At 42.5% G+C, this 14,785-nt stretch overlaps 1 protein-coding gene and 1 long non-coding RNA gene across 2 annotated transcripts; one reads left to right on the plus strand and one right to left on the minus strand.

Annotated features, from left to right (window-relative positions):
• Window positions 1-6,717: 6,717 nt before the first annotated feature.
• On the minus strand, window positions 6,718-10,321 carry LOC116604083. Its single transcript, XR_007313919.1, has 2 exons — window positions 9,200-10,321; window positions 6,718-7,268 (listed from the first exon to the last, which is right to left on the minus strand). It is a non-coding gene; the product is annotated as an uncharacterized LOC116604083 (long non-coding RNA).
• Window positions 10,322-10,485: 164 nt separating this feature from the next.
• LOC116603110 lies at window positions 10,486-14,464 on the plus strand. The gene is made up of 4 exons (XM_032364120.2): window positions 10,486-10,683; window positions 11,621-11,650; window positions 12,484-12,721; window positions 14,147-14,464. The coding sequence occupies exons 1-4, from the start codon at window positions 10,563-10,565 to the stop codon at window positions 14,160-14,162; spliced, it is 405 nt and encodes a 134-aa protein (XP_032220011.2). The 5' UTR covers window positions 10,486-10,562; the 3' UTR covers window positions 14,163-14,464.
• The last annotated feature ends 321 nt before the right edge of the window (window positions 14,465-14,785 follow it).

Raw genomic sequence — 14,785 nt, forward strand, 5'->3', positions numbered from 1 at the left:
GTTGTCTTGTCAGTGTTTTTACTAGAAAACCTGTGGTAGCCCAGTCATAAAATGCATTTTTTTTCGTCGTCTCGTGTTTGTGCAAAATACCCAAGAATATTTGCGCTATAGTCGATACCTTCTGCATAAGCTGTGTCATGGCCGCCATCTTGGATTTTGCGAGTCCAGCTCTCAGATCCATGTATTTGTGCAGTTGAAGGCCGGATTCCAGATTTCATTACTGTATATATTACCATAGTCTCTGTCTCTACCAAGTAGTTGTGCAAAATCATCTCAAGCCGGATTTATTTCACTGTATTTACTCCCTACAACGCCTTAGAAATAGTAAAATAGGCGTAGTCATAGGAAATAATATGCCTAAATCAGAGATTCTCTTTCATTATAGGGCAAATGTTTCAATACACAATTCAACAAGGCCCGTACCCAGAGAGGGGCAGCACCGCCCACGAGAGCAAAAGGTCCACTTCTATGTATTTATGGATATGTTAGAAGGGAGTCCTATTTTATAAGCCTTTGGCTTCTCTGGACTTCCTTGCCTACTTAATTTTATGAATTGTAACTCTATAAAAAAATACTGGCAAAATAAAACTGTGAACTGTTCTGAGCCACAATAAAAACTCATAAAACAGCAAAACTAGTAATGAAGTGAACAAAGCTAAATCTAAATCATAATTCAGAAAAGGTTCAATAATTTAGATACACCTTTGTGCAGATTTTTTTTATTTTTAAATATGGTCTCGGTCATTATATCATTGTCTAACGTAATAAATGGAAATGGTCCTGTGTGCGTTTTTTTTTTCAATTTCAACGCTTATACATATATTTTCAAAATGCCTTGTTTTCCACCTGTGTATGCTTTTCGCGGTTTACTTTACCGATTAACAACTATTATTTTTGCGCATTTGTTGCGCCCCCCCCCCCCCCCCCCCGCCTCCCCCCTCTCTCTCTCCTCTCTCCCTCCCTTTATCTCTCTGACTACTGTTTAGTGTCTTTGTCTATTTGTTTGATGTGTGTTGCTTAAGAAAAACTGTAAAACGATTAGGTTCTACGTTAAAATAACATAATGTATGAATATTTTGTTTAGAAAGCCGATAGTGATGCAGGATTTCAAGTTAAAAATTCTCAATTCTGTCTAACATATTCACATTTTGTTAATCAAGTATGCAAGAAAATTTCTATTGTTCTGCGACGGATCATAATTTTCCGTCCATAGGATTTTCTTTTTGTACTAACATACAGGAAGAACATACGCGGTTACAGGCATGTAGCCATAACTTTGAGCTTGGATTCGTTTACCCATTTAGATGACCATTTGCTCTTGGATATTTCGTCCCAGCTCGCAGTGGTACTTGTATATTTGTATATGAGCGGACATGCCGGTTGAGTCGGAGGGCTTCCAAATACTTTAACTAGATTTCTGGGGTGCATACCCCATAAACATTCTCGCGGTTCGTTTATTATGCTCGCAAAAAATGCAGGAGTTGAGGTCCCCAGGAGAAAAAATCCCTCTTAAAACAGTGCACATGAAATAGGGAACGATTAGGCCAAAAAATATTTCATTTCTGGTCGCGATTTCTACCTCGAGAGCACCGGGCGGGTGATTTTTATTTATTTTGTTTAATTTGTTTATTTATTTCTAATAATAAAATCTGAATTTCACGTGGAGAAAAATGATTCATTCAATCAGAGGCACTATTGCGACACCAGCCCTCTCTTCTAAGCCAACCCTCTCTGATAAACTAGCCCTCTCAAATAAGCCATCCCTCTCTAATAAGCCAGCCCTCTCTGATAAACTAGCCCTCTTTAATAAGCCAGCCCTTTCTGATAAGCAACACCTCTCTAATAAGTCACCCATCTCGAATAAGCCACCCTTCTCTAATAAGCCACCCCTCTCTAATAAGCCACCCTTCTCTAATAAGCCACCCTCTCTAATAAGCCACTCCTCACTAATAAGCCACCCCTCTCTAATAAGCCACCCCTCTCTAATAAGCCACTCCTCACTAATAAGCCACCCTTCTCTAATAAGCCACCCCTCTCTAATAAGCCAGCCTTCTCTAGAGTTACCCCTCTCTAATAAAAGTCACCCCTCTCTAAAAGCCACCCCTCTCCAATAAGTCACCCCTCTCTAATAAGTCACCCCTCTCTAATAAGCCAGCCCCTCTAAAAGCCACCCCTCTCTAATAAGTCACCCCTCTCTAATAAGCCAGCCCCTCTAAAAGCCACCCCTCTCTAATAAGTCACCCCTCTCTAATAAGCAACCCTCTCTAATGAGCCAGCCCCTCTAAAAGCCACCCCTCTCTAATAAGTCACCCTTCTCTAGAGTCACCCCTCTCTAAAAGCCACCCCTCTCCAATAAGTCACCCCTCTCTAATAAGCCAGCCCCTTTAAAAGCCACCCCTCTCTAATAAGTCACCCCTCTCTAATAAGTCACCCCTCTCTAATAAGCCAGCCCCTCTAAAAGTCACCCCTCTCTAATAAGTCACCCTTCTCTAGAGTCACCCCTCTCTAAAAGCCACCCCTCTCTAAAAGCCACCCCTCTCCAATAAGTCACCCCTCTCTAATAAGTCACCCCTCTTTAATAAGTCACCCCTCTCTAATAAGTCAGCCCTCTGTAATAAGCCACCCCTGTCTGATGAGCCATCCCTCTCTAATAAGTCACCCCTATCTGATAAGCCACCCCTCTCTAATATGCCACCCCTCTCTAATATGCCACCCCTCTCTAAAAGCCACTCCTCACTAATAGGTCAACCCTCTCTAATGAGCCAGCCCTCTCTAATAAGCCACCCCTCTCTTATAAGTCACCCCTCTCTAATAAGCCACTATATAAATCACTATATTTCCCAAGTGATATGTTTGGAGTTGATATCCAATTTTACACTTGTAAAAGTAGATACAATTGGATTGATTTTTTAAGGAATAATCAGAATACTTGGGCAAAACTTGGGCAGCCAAACGAAATGTCATATAAATGAGAAAAAGACCATTACGTTCCCAAGATTTTAAATAAAACGAGTCACAGTCACATTATAAACACATTATTTCTTTTGTAAACAATGTTTTTTTTTTTTAATCAGCAAATCCCAAACTCATAAATATACAATTAGATGCAAATGTTCGAAATGAAATTAAGCGGGTCAAGGGGGGAGGGTGTGTTTTTTTGGATTGGCGGACATCAGCAAAAAAAAAAAAAAAAAGACTGTAGCGGATCTATTAAAAATTATACTAAGATTACTAATCCTGGTATATGACAACAAAATGACCGTGAATTGCACAATTGTTAAATTAGCTAGAAAAAGGGCGATACGTCCCGACTAATCGGATGATGCGGCGAAAAAGAAGCGATTTCCAGCGTATAAGTTCTTCCAAAATTTCAAAATGTATTGGTGCAGATTTGTCAATTCATAGCTTCATCATCCTTTTCATCATCGTTTTCAAACTGTTCAGGCTTAGTGCAATAAAGTCGAAAATAAAAATAGCCGACATAGATGACACGCCGCAGATGCTTTTTCTTAGTAAGCATTTTGTAACTTCCCTCGTCTTATCTATAACATAAGATATGACCTTTTAAAGATCTTCCAAGCCTTGTGCTCTGCTTGAACAGGTATTTCATAGTGAAATATTGCACTAGTGAAGATCTCAAAACTTGCTGACATTTGTTACGTTTGCTGACATTTGTTACATTTGCTGACATTTGTTACATTTGCTGATATTTGTTACATGAAAATAGACATAGCCATACTCCACACGCCATTGTCATTTTGGAACGAGTTTGTCTTTCCTGATCACACATCATATTACGCTGCCGAAATCTTTAAACGTGATTATAGTAGGGGGGGACTGGGGACTTTCAGTGAAACGAGTGGGGGGCTCGAATCGCCCCTCCGGGCCTCCCAGCCCCGTCTTAGGCCTGGGAGGGGCCCAGCGCCCCCCCGACCCCCCAGCCCCATTCCAGGCTGGGGACTTTCAGTGACACAGAAACGCGTTTCGCGTAGATTAATAATTGCTGGTTATTAATCTACGTCGGGACCACTTCGCGTAGATGGATACTTAGCAGAAGTAAGTCTACGCAAAACACACTCCGCGTACATGAGTGACTAGCAGTGGTTAGCAATCATTAATCCGCTGTCTATCGACAGTAGCGAAGTACAAGAGGGGGTACACACAAATCCGCATCCCTTGCTACAATAACCACGCCTGGGCGGAGCTTCCGACTGAACCACCTGCGATCGCGAGCGTCCACGGCCTAGACTTCGAGGCTGAGAGGGGGCTTCGTTCGTTATGTCAGGAGAAGGCAGCGCTTCGCGCTACCAGTGCCGCCACAAAAACGCGAGAGGCAAAAGTGCGAGAGGTGCTCATTCGCTTTATAAACAGGGCGATCCCCAGAAGCACGAGGATCTGGCTGTGTGGACGTGTTATAGTCACGCACGAAGGCAAACTGTACCGATCGGGACAGGACGGAGGAGCTATCGACAGGGCGTTTACAGACGAGACAGGATATGATCCTCAATGGCTCCCTGATGACCACCCAGCCTACCAAGAGTACACCGAAGCTACGCACTCGATGGGCGGTGCAATAGGGTATCGCTTCAAGAAGTGGACCCAAAGAGAGAACATCAAGCCAACGCCTCTTAAATACAGGGACGTCTGACGAGCGGCGCAGGTTGAGTCCAAAGTGTGGAATAGCAGGGAAAACTTAGGGGCGCAGCCTCATGCGCACATCGACATGCGTGCGGCGTACCTAGGATGCGAGGACAGTGTCTTCGGCGGCGCCCCGGGCGCCATTGATTTGGTACGGAAATACGGCTTCCCTACAAACGTGTATCGTATCGCGGATGTTGTGGGACAGCCATTGAGCGAGGTTCTTCAACTAACCGGGGCCATTCAGCTGACCGAGTGGGAGTTCTCTGAGGCCTGCCACCCCTACACTTCTGGGAGGGTGGGACAGCACTTGGAGCAAAACGAGGGCTAGATCACCACGCCAGAGCTCAAGGACCTGTTAGACTCGGGTGACCTCGTCATGGCCACGGCGAGGGAGGTGTTGTATAGCGTCGGAAAAAAGGACTCCATCAAGTTCCCTCACTCCATCGCGTGCCGCCCCGGCGGCGAAGACTCGCAGTACCCTGAGGGTCGAGATCTCGCTGTCCGTTTCGTAGGCAAGTGCGCTCGCCATGGCGACGAGTCCTCGATCGTAGTCCGCGACCGTGAAGAAGCCGCGTATCTGACAAACCTCCTTGCGGGCACCGACCACTTACTTAACTTCGAGCATGCCGACGGTGTCCGGCGCTCGCAATGGTACCATATCAGGGCCTTCGTCTTGGCGTACACAAACATAGCGTTGCGACGCATGTTGAGGCGGATCCCTCGCGAAGACGTCCTCCGAGTGTGCACAGATGCCATATACGCAAAGGCGGTGCCCAGTGGTGTAAAGCTCGTGGAGCGAAATCCGAGGTATGGAGAGTGGCGCCACAAGAAGCCTGGGTACGAGTGGCGACCCGAAGCGGCTTGGGGTCCGAAGAAGTCGGGGAGCTTGGCTAGGGAGCCGAGTACTGCGCCGAGTCTGCCGTGCGATCTAGTGGCCGCAACCTCTGCAAAGATGTATCTAGCCGGTCAAGGAGGATCGGGGAAGACCGAGTGGGCGGTGAGCATGTTCCGTGGCCGCAACGTTGTGGTGCTCACCACCGAGAACGACCTCGCCCACGACCATCGCAACAACCCGCGCCTCGCGGTGAAGGCTCAAACCTACCACCACTACCTCTGCATACCAGCGGAGAAGCCGATAAAGGAGTGGAGACCTTCCGAGCTGGGGCACAAACTCGACCGTCTCGCAGAAGTAATCATCATTGACGAGTGCTGTATGGTACAGACTAAAGTGCTACGCGTCATCCCTTAGAGTTTAGGGACCACGCCCTTTCTCTGCCGCATAGGTGTCAAAACTTATATTGGCCACACGTAGGAAAGAATCCTGAAAGAATCCTAGGGAGACCCCTATTCACCCCTCCACCCCCTTATGAGACAGGTTTGGCTTATTAGAGAAGGATGGCTCATCAGAGAGGGGTGGCTTATAAGAAATGGGTGGCTTATTAGAAAGGGATGGCTTATCAGAGAGGGCTGGCTTATTAGAGAGGGATGGCTTATTAGAGGGGGGTGGCTTATTAGAGAGGGCTGCCATATTAGAGAGGGGTGGCTTTTAGAGAGGGCTGGCTTATTAGAGATGGGTGATTTATTAGAGAGGGCTGGCTTATTGGAGATGGGTGATTTATTAGAGAGGGCTGGCTTATTAAAGGGGTGACTTGTTAGATAGTGATGGCTTATTAGAGGGGTGACTTATTGGAGAGGACTGGCTTGTTTCATAAGGTTGGCTTAATAGAGAGGGTGGCTTATTAAATAATGCACTCTATGCAGCCTAACAGAAGGTGCACACTGGTATGTAAATAATGTAATACTAGAAATTTTGCCAAGGGGTGGGTTAATAGAGTCGTGGCTTGCTAGAAAGGGATTGCTTATCAGAGGGGCAGCTTATTAGAGAGCTATGTTTTTTTTAAAGATGGCTTATTAAAGAGGGTTGGCAGAAAGGAAGGGCAGATCATTGAGAGGGGGGGGGCATATTATAGAGGGGGGGATTAAAGGGCAGCATATTACAGTAGGGGAATGTTGATTTGGTTAGTGAACAGCTGCTTTAGGAATATGTTTCATTGCCATTCAGAGACAATGGAGTCATCAAGGAAACATGTGATTTATTGAAAGATTATGCAAATAAATAGTTACATAACTACAACAGAACATTAAAAGCTATGATGTGACAAAGGTTGCTTCAGTAATCAAATTTGGAAATCCATCATGCCTGCTGAATAGATGGACAAAGGTAGTATAAGTCAAGTGTAACATACAAGTGAAAATATCCTAGAGCTTGAAATAAAACAATGTAAGACATGTGAATTCTTCATGATCTCGGTGTTATTTGTGAACCAATAATCTGAAACTTAGGCTCACACTGTCTTTATATGTGTCCTTAATTCCAATGGCACAGTTGAATTCAAAACTGGACTATTTGCTTGGTGCCGCCTTAGAGCTAAAGATGACAAAATCTCTGGTTCAATTTTGTTAACCTTGGCACCTTTGACATTGAATAACAAAATTTGACACTGCCTGAAATAAATAAAAAGGGAATTCCTCTGCAGTATTTGTCAAGGGCAATAACCAACTGTGATATGTGGACAACTGCAGTGCAATGACTTGGTCAGGATGAGATAATCAAGGTGGTGAAGCCCCTGTGACAAAGAAAAATCATTGTAACCTTGTATTACATATTACAATTGAGTCAAGAGAACATGTTGAAGATGTTAGAAATTCATCTTAAAAACACTATCTGGGCAAATGAGGAATAGCAATGTCAGATGAACGTATAAGAAGTAGCCAAAGACAAAGTTAAAAAAAAAACATGTTAAAAAAAACTTTTACACTAAATGAAGACCCAGTTTCTGAAGCTGAGGCTAATTTATTTACTGTTAAAGGTGATTAAGTGCCATTGTTACTTAGATTACATAGAAATAACAACTTATTAATTACCCCATTAATGTACTTTTGCGCAAATTTTTTGGAAAAACAGACCAAAAACAGAAACCTTCCCCCTATTTCAAGTCCCACACTATCAGTCAAGTTCAGCTACTGCTGATCAAGCAGTATGCCTTGAAGTTTCCAACAATGCACTGAGGTGTCTTTTCAGTCTGGGGATGGTGGCAGTCTGTTGCTGACAACAGTTTTGCTTGTAATTTGATTAAAAATTACAACTTTTTTACATCAGAATTATAAAATTATAATTTATTTACATAAATAAAAAAATCAGTGAAATATAAAATACAAGTGCATAATGTCTTCAGAGTAACAAATCCCGGTTAACATAGCAGTAGATAGGTTGCTAAGCCAGCAATAAAAACATAAACACGCTCTATAGCAAGTTCTCTATAGCTAATTTGGCATTTCAACAATAATCCAGGAAAACAATGAAAACAAAGTTGCAACTTAGGGAATACTAATCACTAAGTAGTAAGCACTTATTTCTAACTACACTCCCCACTAATTCTCTATTGCCTCATTCTCTATTGACTAATTCTCCCCACTCATTCTCTAATTCTCTATTGCCCCTTGAAACTTTAATTACTATGAGATTTAGGGGGTTCAAATAGAGGGTGCTGATTGGTCGAGGTGTCAGTGATCATTTTCTAATAGTTATTAGTATAAATATGAAATTTAATGGATTGTTTAAGCAAGGATTTGGTATGGTGCAAAGGATTGGCAGGCACACAAACAGCATTTGCAGCATTTGGCAGTCATAGATAGCTATGGAAAAAGTCTAACATGACAACTGTTCAAAATCAAATACCAACTTTTTGGTGGTCAATGGTGATGACACGCCTGATAGAGAAGCATTCTAACGACTGTTGATTTCTTTTTATCTCATTAAAAATTTCAACCCAGGCTGAGTTTTCAGCACAGTCAGGGGGTCCAACCGGGTATTCCTAAAATGCTTGTAAAATTGCTTTTTCTATTATATGAGCGAGATTTCCGGCCTGGGCTGCTCACCCGTGCTAGGATTTTCACCCCAAGCTCCAGTAGTGGATGGAATATCTCCATGTAATCACATAAATAAAGAACACTTTTTTTATGAGGACCTTATTTTATATGAACGTCCAGCGTTTCACCAAATTTTAAGAACTGCTAAGAACATGCCGAGGTGCTGTGAATAGTTTTAACTGTTCAAAAACGAATTTAGTACAGGCTGAAGCTAGCTACAATATGAAAAACATTTTCAGTCGCCTGGCCATACTAAAGCTTCAGCTAGGGTTGATATTCGTAATGTAAACAGACCCTTAGAAAAGGCAAATCTGAGGATATGCCAATTCACCGTATTGATTTTTATGAGGCAGAGAAAGATCAAATCAGGTTACTTAGGGGACTGTGTGATAATTGTAAGCTTATAGCTGCAATCTTACTGTACAACTTAGCCCAACTTAGACAGTGGAACTGATTGATTATCAATTGAATGTTTTACTCGCATTGCGTTCACTTGTTTATCAGTAGTAGCCTTCAAATATATTTCCGATGAACTACTTGACCTGCTTAATTGTGGATATCTCCCCTAGCGAAGGACGGTACGAAAGTAAAGACTCGATTTTTCGAGGAGCGAGGGAGCGTGAATCACCTCTTAATGGCTTGTCTCCGTCTTAGGACGGACTCCAGTAAGGGAACATAACACGGCTTTTGCTAAATCCTTTTCTCTTGGGTGTTTCTCTGCTTCTTGAGTGTTTCTCTGCTTTATCAATTCCTCAGAAATCAATTATATTATCAACAAACGACCGTTCTGCTATACCAAACTCGATCCCAGGGAAGAAGAGGGAAGACTGTTCTGCCACTCGATCCCAGTGTCACACGTGTGGTATTCTAACAAGGTCTATGATTGGACACATGTAGTCCTACCTGATTGGTTAGACACTTTCACCACAAGGACAGTCCTGCAACGGTACATACGAGGATGCTCTTAGCCAAACAGTGGCTTAGTGAGCGAGAAGAGCTTGGGAACTGGTACACATGCACTGATTATACACTTTCCCTTTTTATTCGTTCCTTGGCGAGCCCATTTCAGATAATTTATTTCTTAATAAGCATTTTGAAAACATAGTCTTTATGGCCGTGTAAGACTATCCATCTCTGAAAATATCTTTAAGAAGATTTTAGTGAAGATTTTAAGAATTAACGAAGCGTGGGCGTTTTAAGTTTTACCCCTAGAAGTGTCCACAGTTCTCAAATTAGCAGGATAAACATCTCCGCCACTCCTCTGCCCGCGATTTAGCCGACGAAATGGGCTTTTGCATGATTGTATAATACCGGGAGTGTATATTAGGGACATTCTCTATAGCAAAATATAAACCAATCTTCAGTCGTACTCGGGTCCAGTCCTCGACCGCGAAAGATTATCCACAACAGATCTACAGTAGAGATACAGTAGAGATATCTAGGGAGTGCTCGCAATGACGTCTGGGTCCCTGAACACGGCCTTAAACGTGAGCGCGATAATCATCAACCATTTCAAGGCCTCACCAAGTCCTTATTAAAAACATGCCAAGTCCTTATTAAAATTCTTGTATACTTGCTGGTGACGTTAATCGACCAGATAAGACACCGCGCCCTACTTTGTCCTCCACGCAAATGGCTGGCATGTAAAAACCTGTCACGCTTTGTAAGACACTCGTGTTTATATGAATACAGACCATGTCGATGGCATGAATACTATGTTACTCTTAAGTAAGATAGGCACATAGATGGGAAGTCTAATTGAAAACAGCAATGGAAATTCGGATGAATTTAGCATCCCTCGTTGCTCATCAGGTCTGAGTATGCATTCATAGACTCGTGCCTCCTCCGCACATGTCATATCGAATAAACCTGACCCGGAAACTCTATCCCATTTATCAACAGGGGGCGGATAAAAGAGAGCATTCAAAAGACTTGGTAGCTCATTGATTACACTCCAAACATCGAACCAGCGCATACATTACACTGCAAACATGGGTTGTAAAAGAGCGTTGGGTGTACTGGCCTTATGCCTGGTGTGTATGGGAGCTTCAGCAAAATCGCCTTATTTGCGACAAGAACTTGACGATTTTCTGAGCGGTAACGGCTTTCCTGGTAAGACTTGAGTGATACTCTCGATATTACACTTTTGAATAATATCCACGAAATCCAATTGGGACAGAAAGCACGTAACAAGAGGGTAGATCACGTTGTTATTTATTACCTATTTAGACAAATATCTCCATGATAATGTCCCTCTATGTTGGAAACACAGAAAAGCCGATTTAAATGGTGTGTTTTTTAAAGAGGCGCTGTCGGAAGAGTTGAATGCTTTTCCATGTCTGATGCTAAAAGCATTTGATTAAAATTACTTTTGTTTTTTTATTCTAGATAGACTTATTAAAACAAACTATTTTTTTTGTTATGATGCGTTAGAGATGCGTTAGGGATTTTTTAATGAAAAGATATGAATAGTTCTATGGCATAAATGAGCCTCTCTGTTGGCACCGTCACAGGTCTTGAGTGACATGCTTATCATATCGACTGCTCTCTACGCACGAATAATTCCCATAGCTTTAGGTCAAATATTGTCCACTTAATTGTTTTTCCATGTTGGAGTGACAGAACGCCAAATTGTCTCGTGGAATTCGAGGATTATCATTAGAGCAATTCATACACAGAAAACGTGAATAAAAACAGAGTTCATTATGACGCATTATATGCAACGCAAATAAGATGAAGATTTCAGTAGCGAAATAAAGTCCTTCCTACAAAAACTGAAAACGGCCCCATTCCAAAACAGTGTAACAGGACTCGCAATATTGTTTAGGGGGGGGGGGGGGGGGCACAATAAACAGATGGCTTGGCAAGAATTGGAATTCTAGGCGGTCACAGCACTAAAAAGTGTCGCTGCAATGTCGCCTGTCGCCGGCATAGGCCGCCGCAAAGCACCCCAAAAGTGGGCAGGCTGGTTTACCTACCACAAACTCCCCTCCCCCACCCCCTTAAACAAAACTTATGGATTAACTGAAAGGAGTGCTTTCGATTTCAGATCCAGATCTAGCACCTCCTAAGCCGCCAGGTAGGAATACAAAAAGTCATAACTTTAAAAGAACACCAGCTAGACCCCCGGGGGGGGTTCTTCATGGTAAAAGTGATAGGGATGCTCGTCGGGGAATAAGCAGATAAGTATACAGTTATATAACAAAGTGTCGACGGACAAAATTTCAATAGAAGTCGGAAGTAGTAAATAATCTAGAATATGTTTGCCCATAGCGCCTCTTTCTACGAACCCCTAAAAATATCATTTCAAGTAGAAAAGCCTATTTTCTCTCAGATAACCCCCCAAAAATACCTAAGGCCCGATTTTGACCACCAAAAAAATACGATGAGCATCCCTATCAGGTCTACTTAGAAAGCACCCCCCCCCCCCATCCCCTCGGGAGCTATACACGCACCCGCACAAGTCGGCCCAAGGACGGATCGCAAGTACAGTCTTATTACCGGTACGGCAACAATGGACCCTGCCCTGTTTCGTCCTTGCAGGCGCACACACAGGGGGATGCGCAGAGTGCGCGCAACCCCCCCCCCCCCTTGGCGGAAAAAATGTGGGTCATTTTTCATTAAGGAAGCTTAAATACTATGCTTTTTCCATATGTTACCTATGACTGCGCACCCCTCTCCCCTTTGGGCCAATCCTTGGAACGCGCCTGCCTTGTTACGACTCATCAGTATTGCATTAGCCGATTTACAGTCTAAGATAAATTGCAGGACTTCGACCAATACCAGCGCTTTAAACACGGCCCGATTAGTGTCATAGTGTGTTTAGATAGTGTTCTTTTTAGGAATAAATTATAATTAAAATTATATATATTTTTAAAGTAACAAGTTACGATTTTTTTTACGTTTTTTAAGCTGGGTGTTTCGTAGACGGCATTATGCACAAGCCGGGGGAGCGGTTTACCAATAAAGAGTGCACCGCGTGGTGTAAGTGTAACTCTAAAGGCGGCTACCGTTGCGTGTCCCTGTGCCCTCCAGTGATGATAAAATGCCCCGAGAATCAGCGTGTGGCCTATCACGAAGTGCATGCCGTACCAGAAAGCACGTGCACTTGCAAAAGGCCACACTGTGTTGATAAAGCGATGAGTGTCAGGTAAGGTTAAATTATTTACAATGTTGGATTTATTTGTAAGAGGGGTCTTTATCTAACCGAGTAACAATTGCTCAACCAGTCAACAGTTATAGTAAAGGAAAAAATGTACATTTGATTTTATTTGTTACAATTGACAACGGATAAGTTCAAGCAGGTAGCTTTTCTCCCTAAAGTGCTCATTTAGTTATTGTTGATTGGGTTGATCAGTTGAGTAGAGATATGACCTTCGTCTAAGGAGCGATGATAATTTTAAGGGTTGCAATGGCTGTGCACGCCCCTAGACAAGATTTTGTGGGGGAGGGGGTGGGGGATTAATCATTTTCTTAAGGTAAATCGTTACTAGCTCACAATGCACGCCGTGCAATGGTTCTTAATTATCGTTTATTTGAACGATATTAGAGCGCGAATGGTTATTTTTCCGAACCCTTCCCTGCTCTTGATAGCTCCAGTGGCGACTGTTCGCTTGGGTGTAATGACTTGTCTAGTCTAGCTGTAACCGGATATAGAAAAGTTGCCGAAAACACATTTTAGGGAAGGGTCATTATTTGACATGGGGGGGGTGGGGGGGGGGAAGCTGCAATGTAATGGGGGGTTGCTATTTTTTGAGCTTTCATTTTGGGGAAGGGCCTCAATTTTTGATACAAAGTTTAAGGGAGGGCTTTATTTTTTGAATAGGTATTCCGATCCATTTCCGAGCCTCCTAAAAGCCTGGAATTTTAAAATCTTTTAAGTGAGAACCAGATCAGACAGCCTACAAAGATAATTTAATGTGATGAGTCTTTCGTTTGGCTAGCGTTAAAAAACATTGTCCCCTAAATTGTGGCCTATTTTATTTGTGTACTATTTTCATCTTTTGCAGTTTTGATTTATCAACTTCCATCAATGAGTTTACGACTTTCGATTCATGTCAAAGTTCCCCCTTACTAACTTTCAGATTCCTGGTATTGGTGGTACATATTGAAATAAGATTTCTGTTGGGAAGGAGCTAATGATGCTGTTTTCTATTTAGGTGTTAACAATAATTAGCATTTCATATATTTAAAAATGGCAACATTTTCACAGGGGAGTATGCCCCTAGACCCCCCTATACAAAATGGGCTCGAAACAATCTTTTCTCCTGGGTAGTTGTAATCGGATATAGAAACACACAGGGGTTCAGGGGGAGGGCCTAATTGTTGGTCGCCTTAATGGGGGAGGGTCACCATTTTTGTGCTTTAGTAGATTGGGGGAAGGTCGCAATGTTTAAACCAGAAAAAAAATCCAACTTAGCAGCCCCCCCCCCCCCCCCCCCCCGATAAATAATGACCTTTTCCTTACGAGGGATAAAAGGTGCACATTTTTTTTTTTAAATTCAGCAATACTATTCGGTAATGTAACTTTGGTGATGATAACCTTTTTTTCCGTGTTGTTTTATCTCCGTCCCAGGTCCCTGTTCGACTGAGAAGCTTGGCGTGAGCTATCTGTTTGGAACTCTTGAACGAACTACAAGAACATGAACAAGCCTCTCCTCGATATCTGCGAAAGCTATGGGATAAATGGATTAATCCGATGATGAAGTTTACTACCGTTAATTCTCCACAAACAGACATAACGTGAACAGCACGGCAATTTATTTTTCAAAGCATTCTCGTAATGTCATTAGAATGTATTAAATACAGAGAGAAAATGTATTAAGAGAATGTGATAATGTATTACACATAAAAATGATATTCACCAAAATTAAATAAAATATTCATCAAGATAGTAGGATATTTGTTTGATTTCATATATATATTTGATATATGTTTGATTTCATATATATATTCTTCCCTTCAAACTTCCTTTTAATAGACAAAAAAGACCTCACAATATTGTGTGCTGAGATGCTTTAAGCCAAGAAATGAATAACTTCGTTACCGATTAGAGCTAATGTTACTATCACAAGAGTTAAACTAGCCTTCTCCGCAGGCCTTTAGAGTGTTTTGGGTCTTTTATTTGGAAAAAGGGTTTAATCGATTTCGGACTTCCCGTAGCACGATCAAGAAAGAGAGGGGGGCTGGGAGTTAGGATAGGAGATTTATTTTC

This window comes from Nematostella vectensis, chromosome 10 (assembly GCF_932526225.1).
Source record: "Nematostella vectensis chromosome 10, jaNemVect1.1, whole genome shotgun sequence".
NCBI lineage: Eukaryota > Metazoa > Cnidaria > Anthozoa > Actiniaria > Edwardsiidae > Nematostella > Nematostella vectensis.

Coding starts and splice junctions, on each gene's coding strand:
- LOC116603110 (XM_032364120.2), top strand. CDS start 10,563: ATGGGTTGTAAAAGAGCGTTGGGTGTACTGGCCTTATGCCTGGTGTGT. Junction 10,684..11,620: donor GAGCGGTAACGGCTTTCCTG/GTAAGACTTGAG, acceptor TTTCGATTTCAG/ATCCAGATCTAGCACCTCCT. Junction 11,651..12,483: donor AGCACCTCCTAAGCCGCCAG/GTAGGAATACAA, acceptor ACGTTTTTTAAG/CTGGGTGTTTCGTAGACGGC.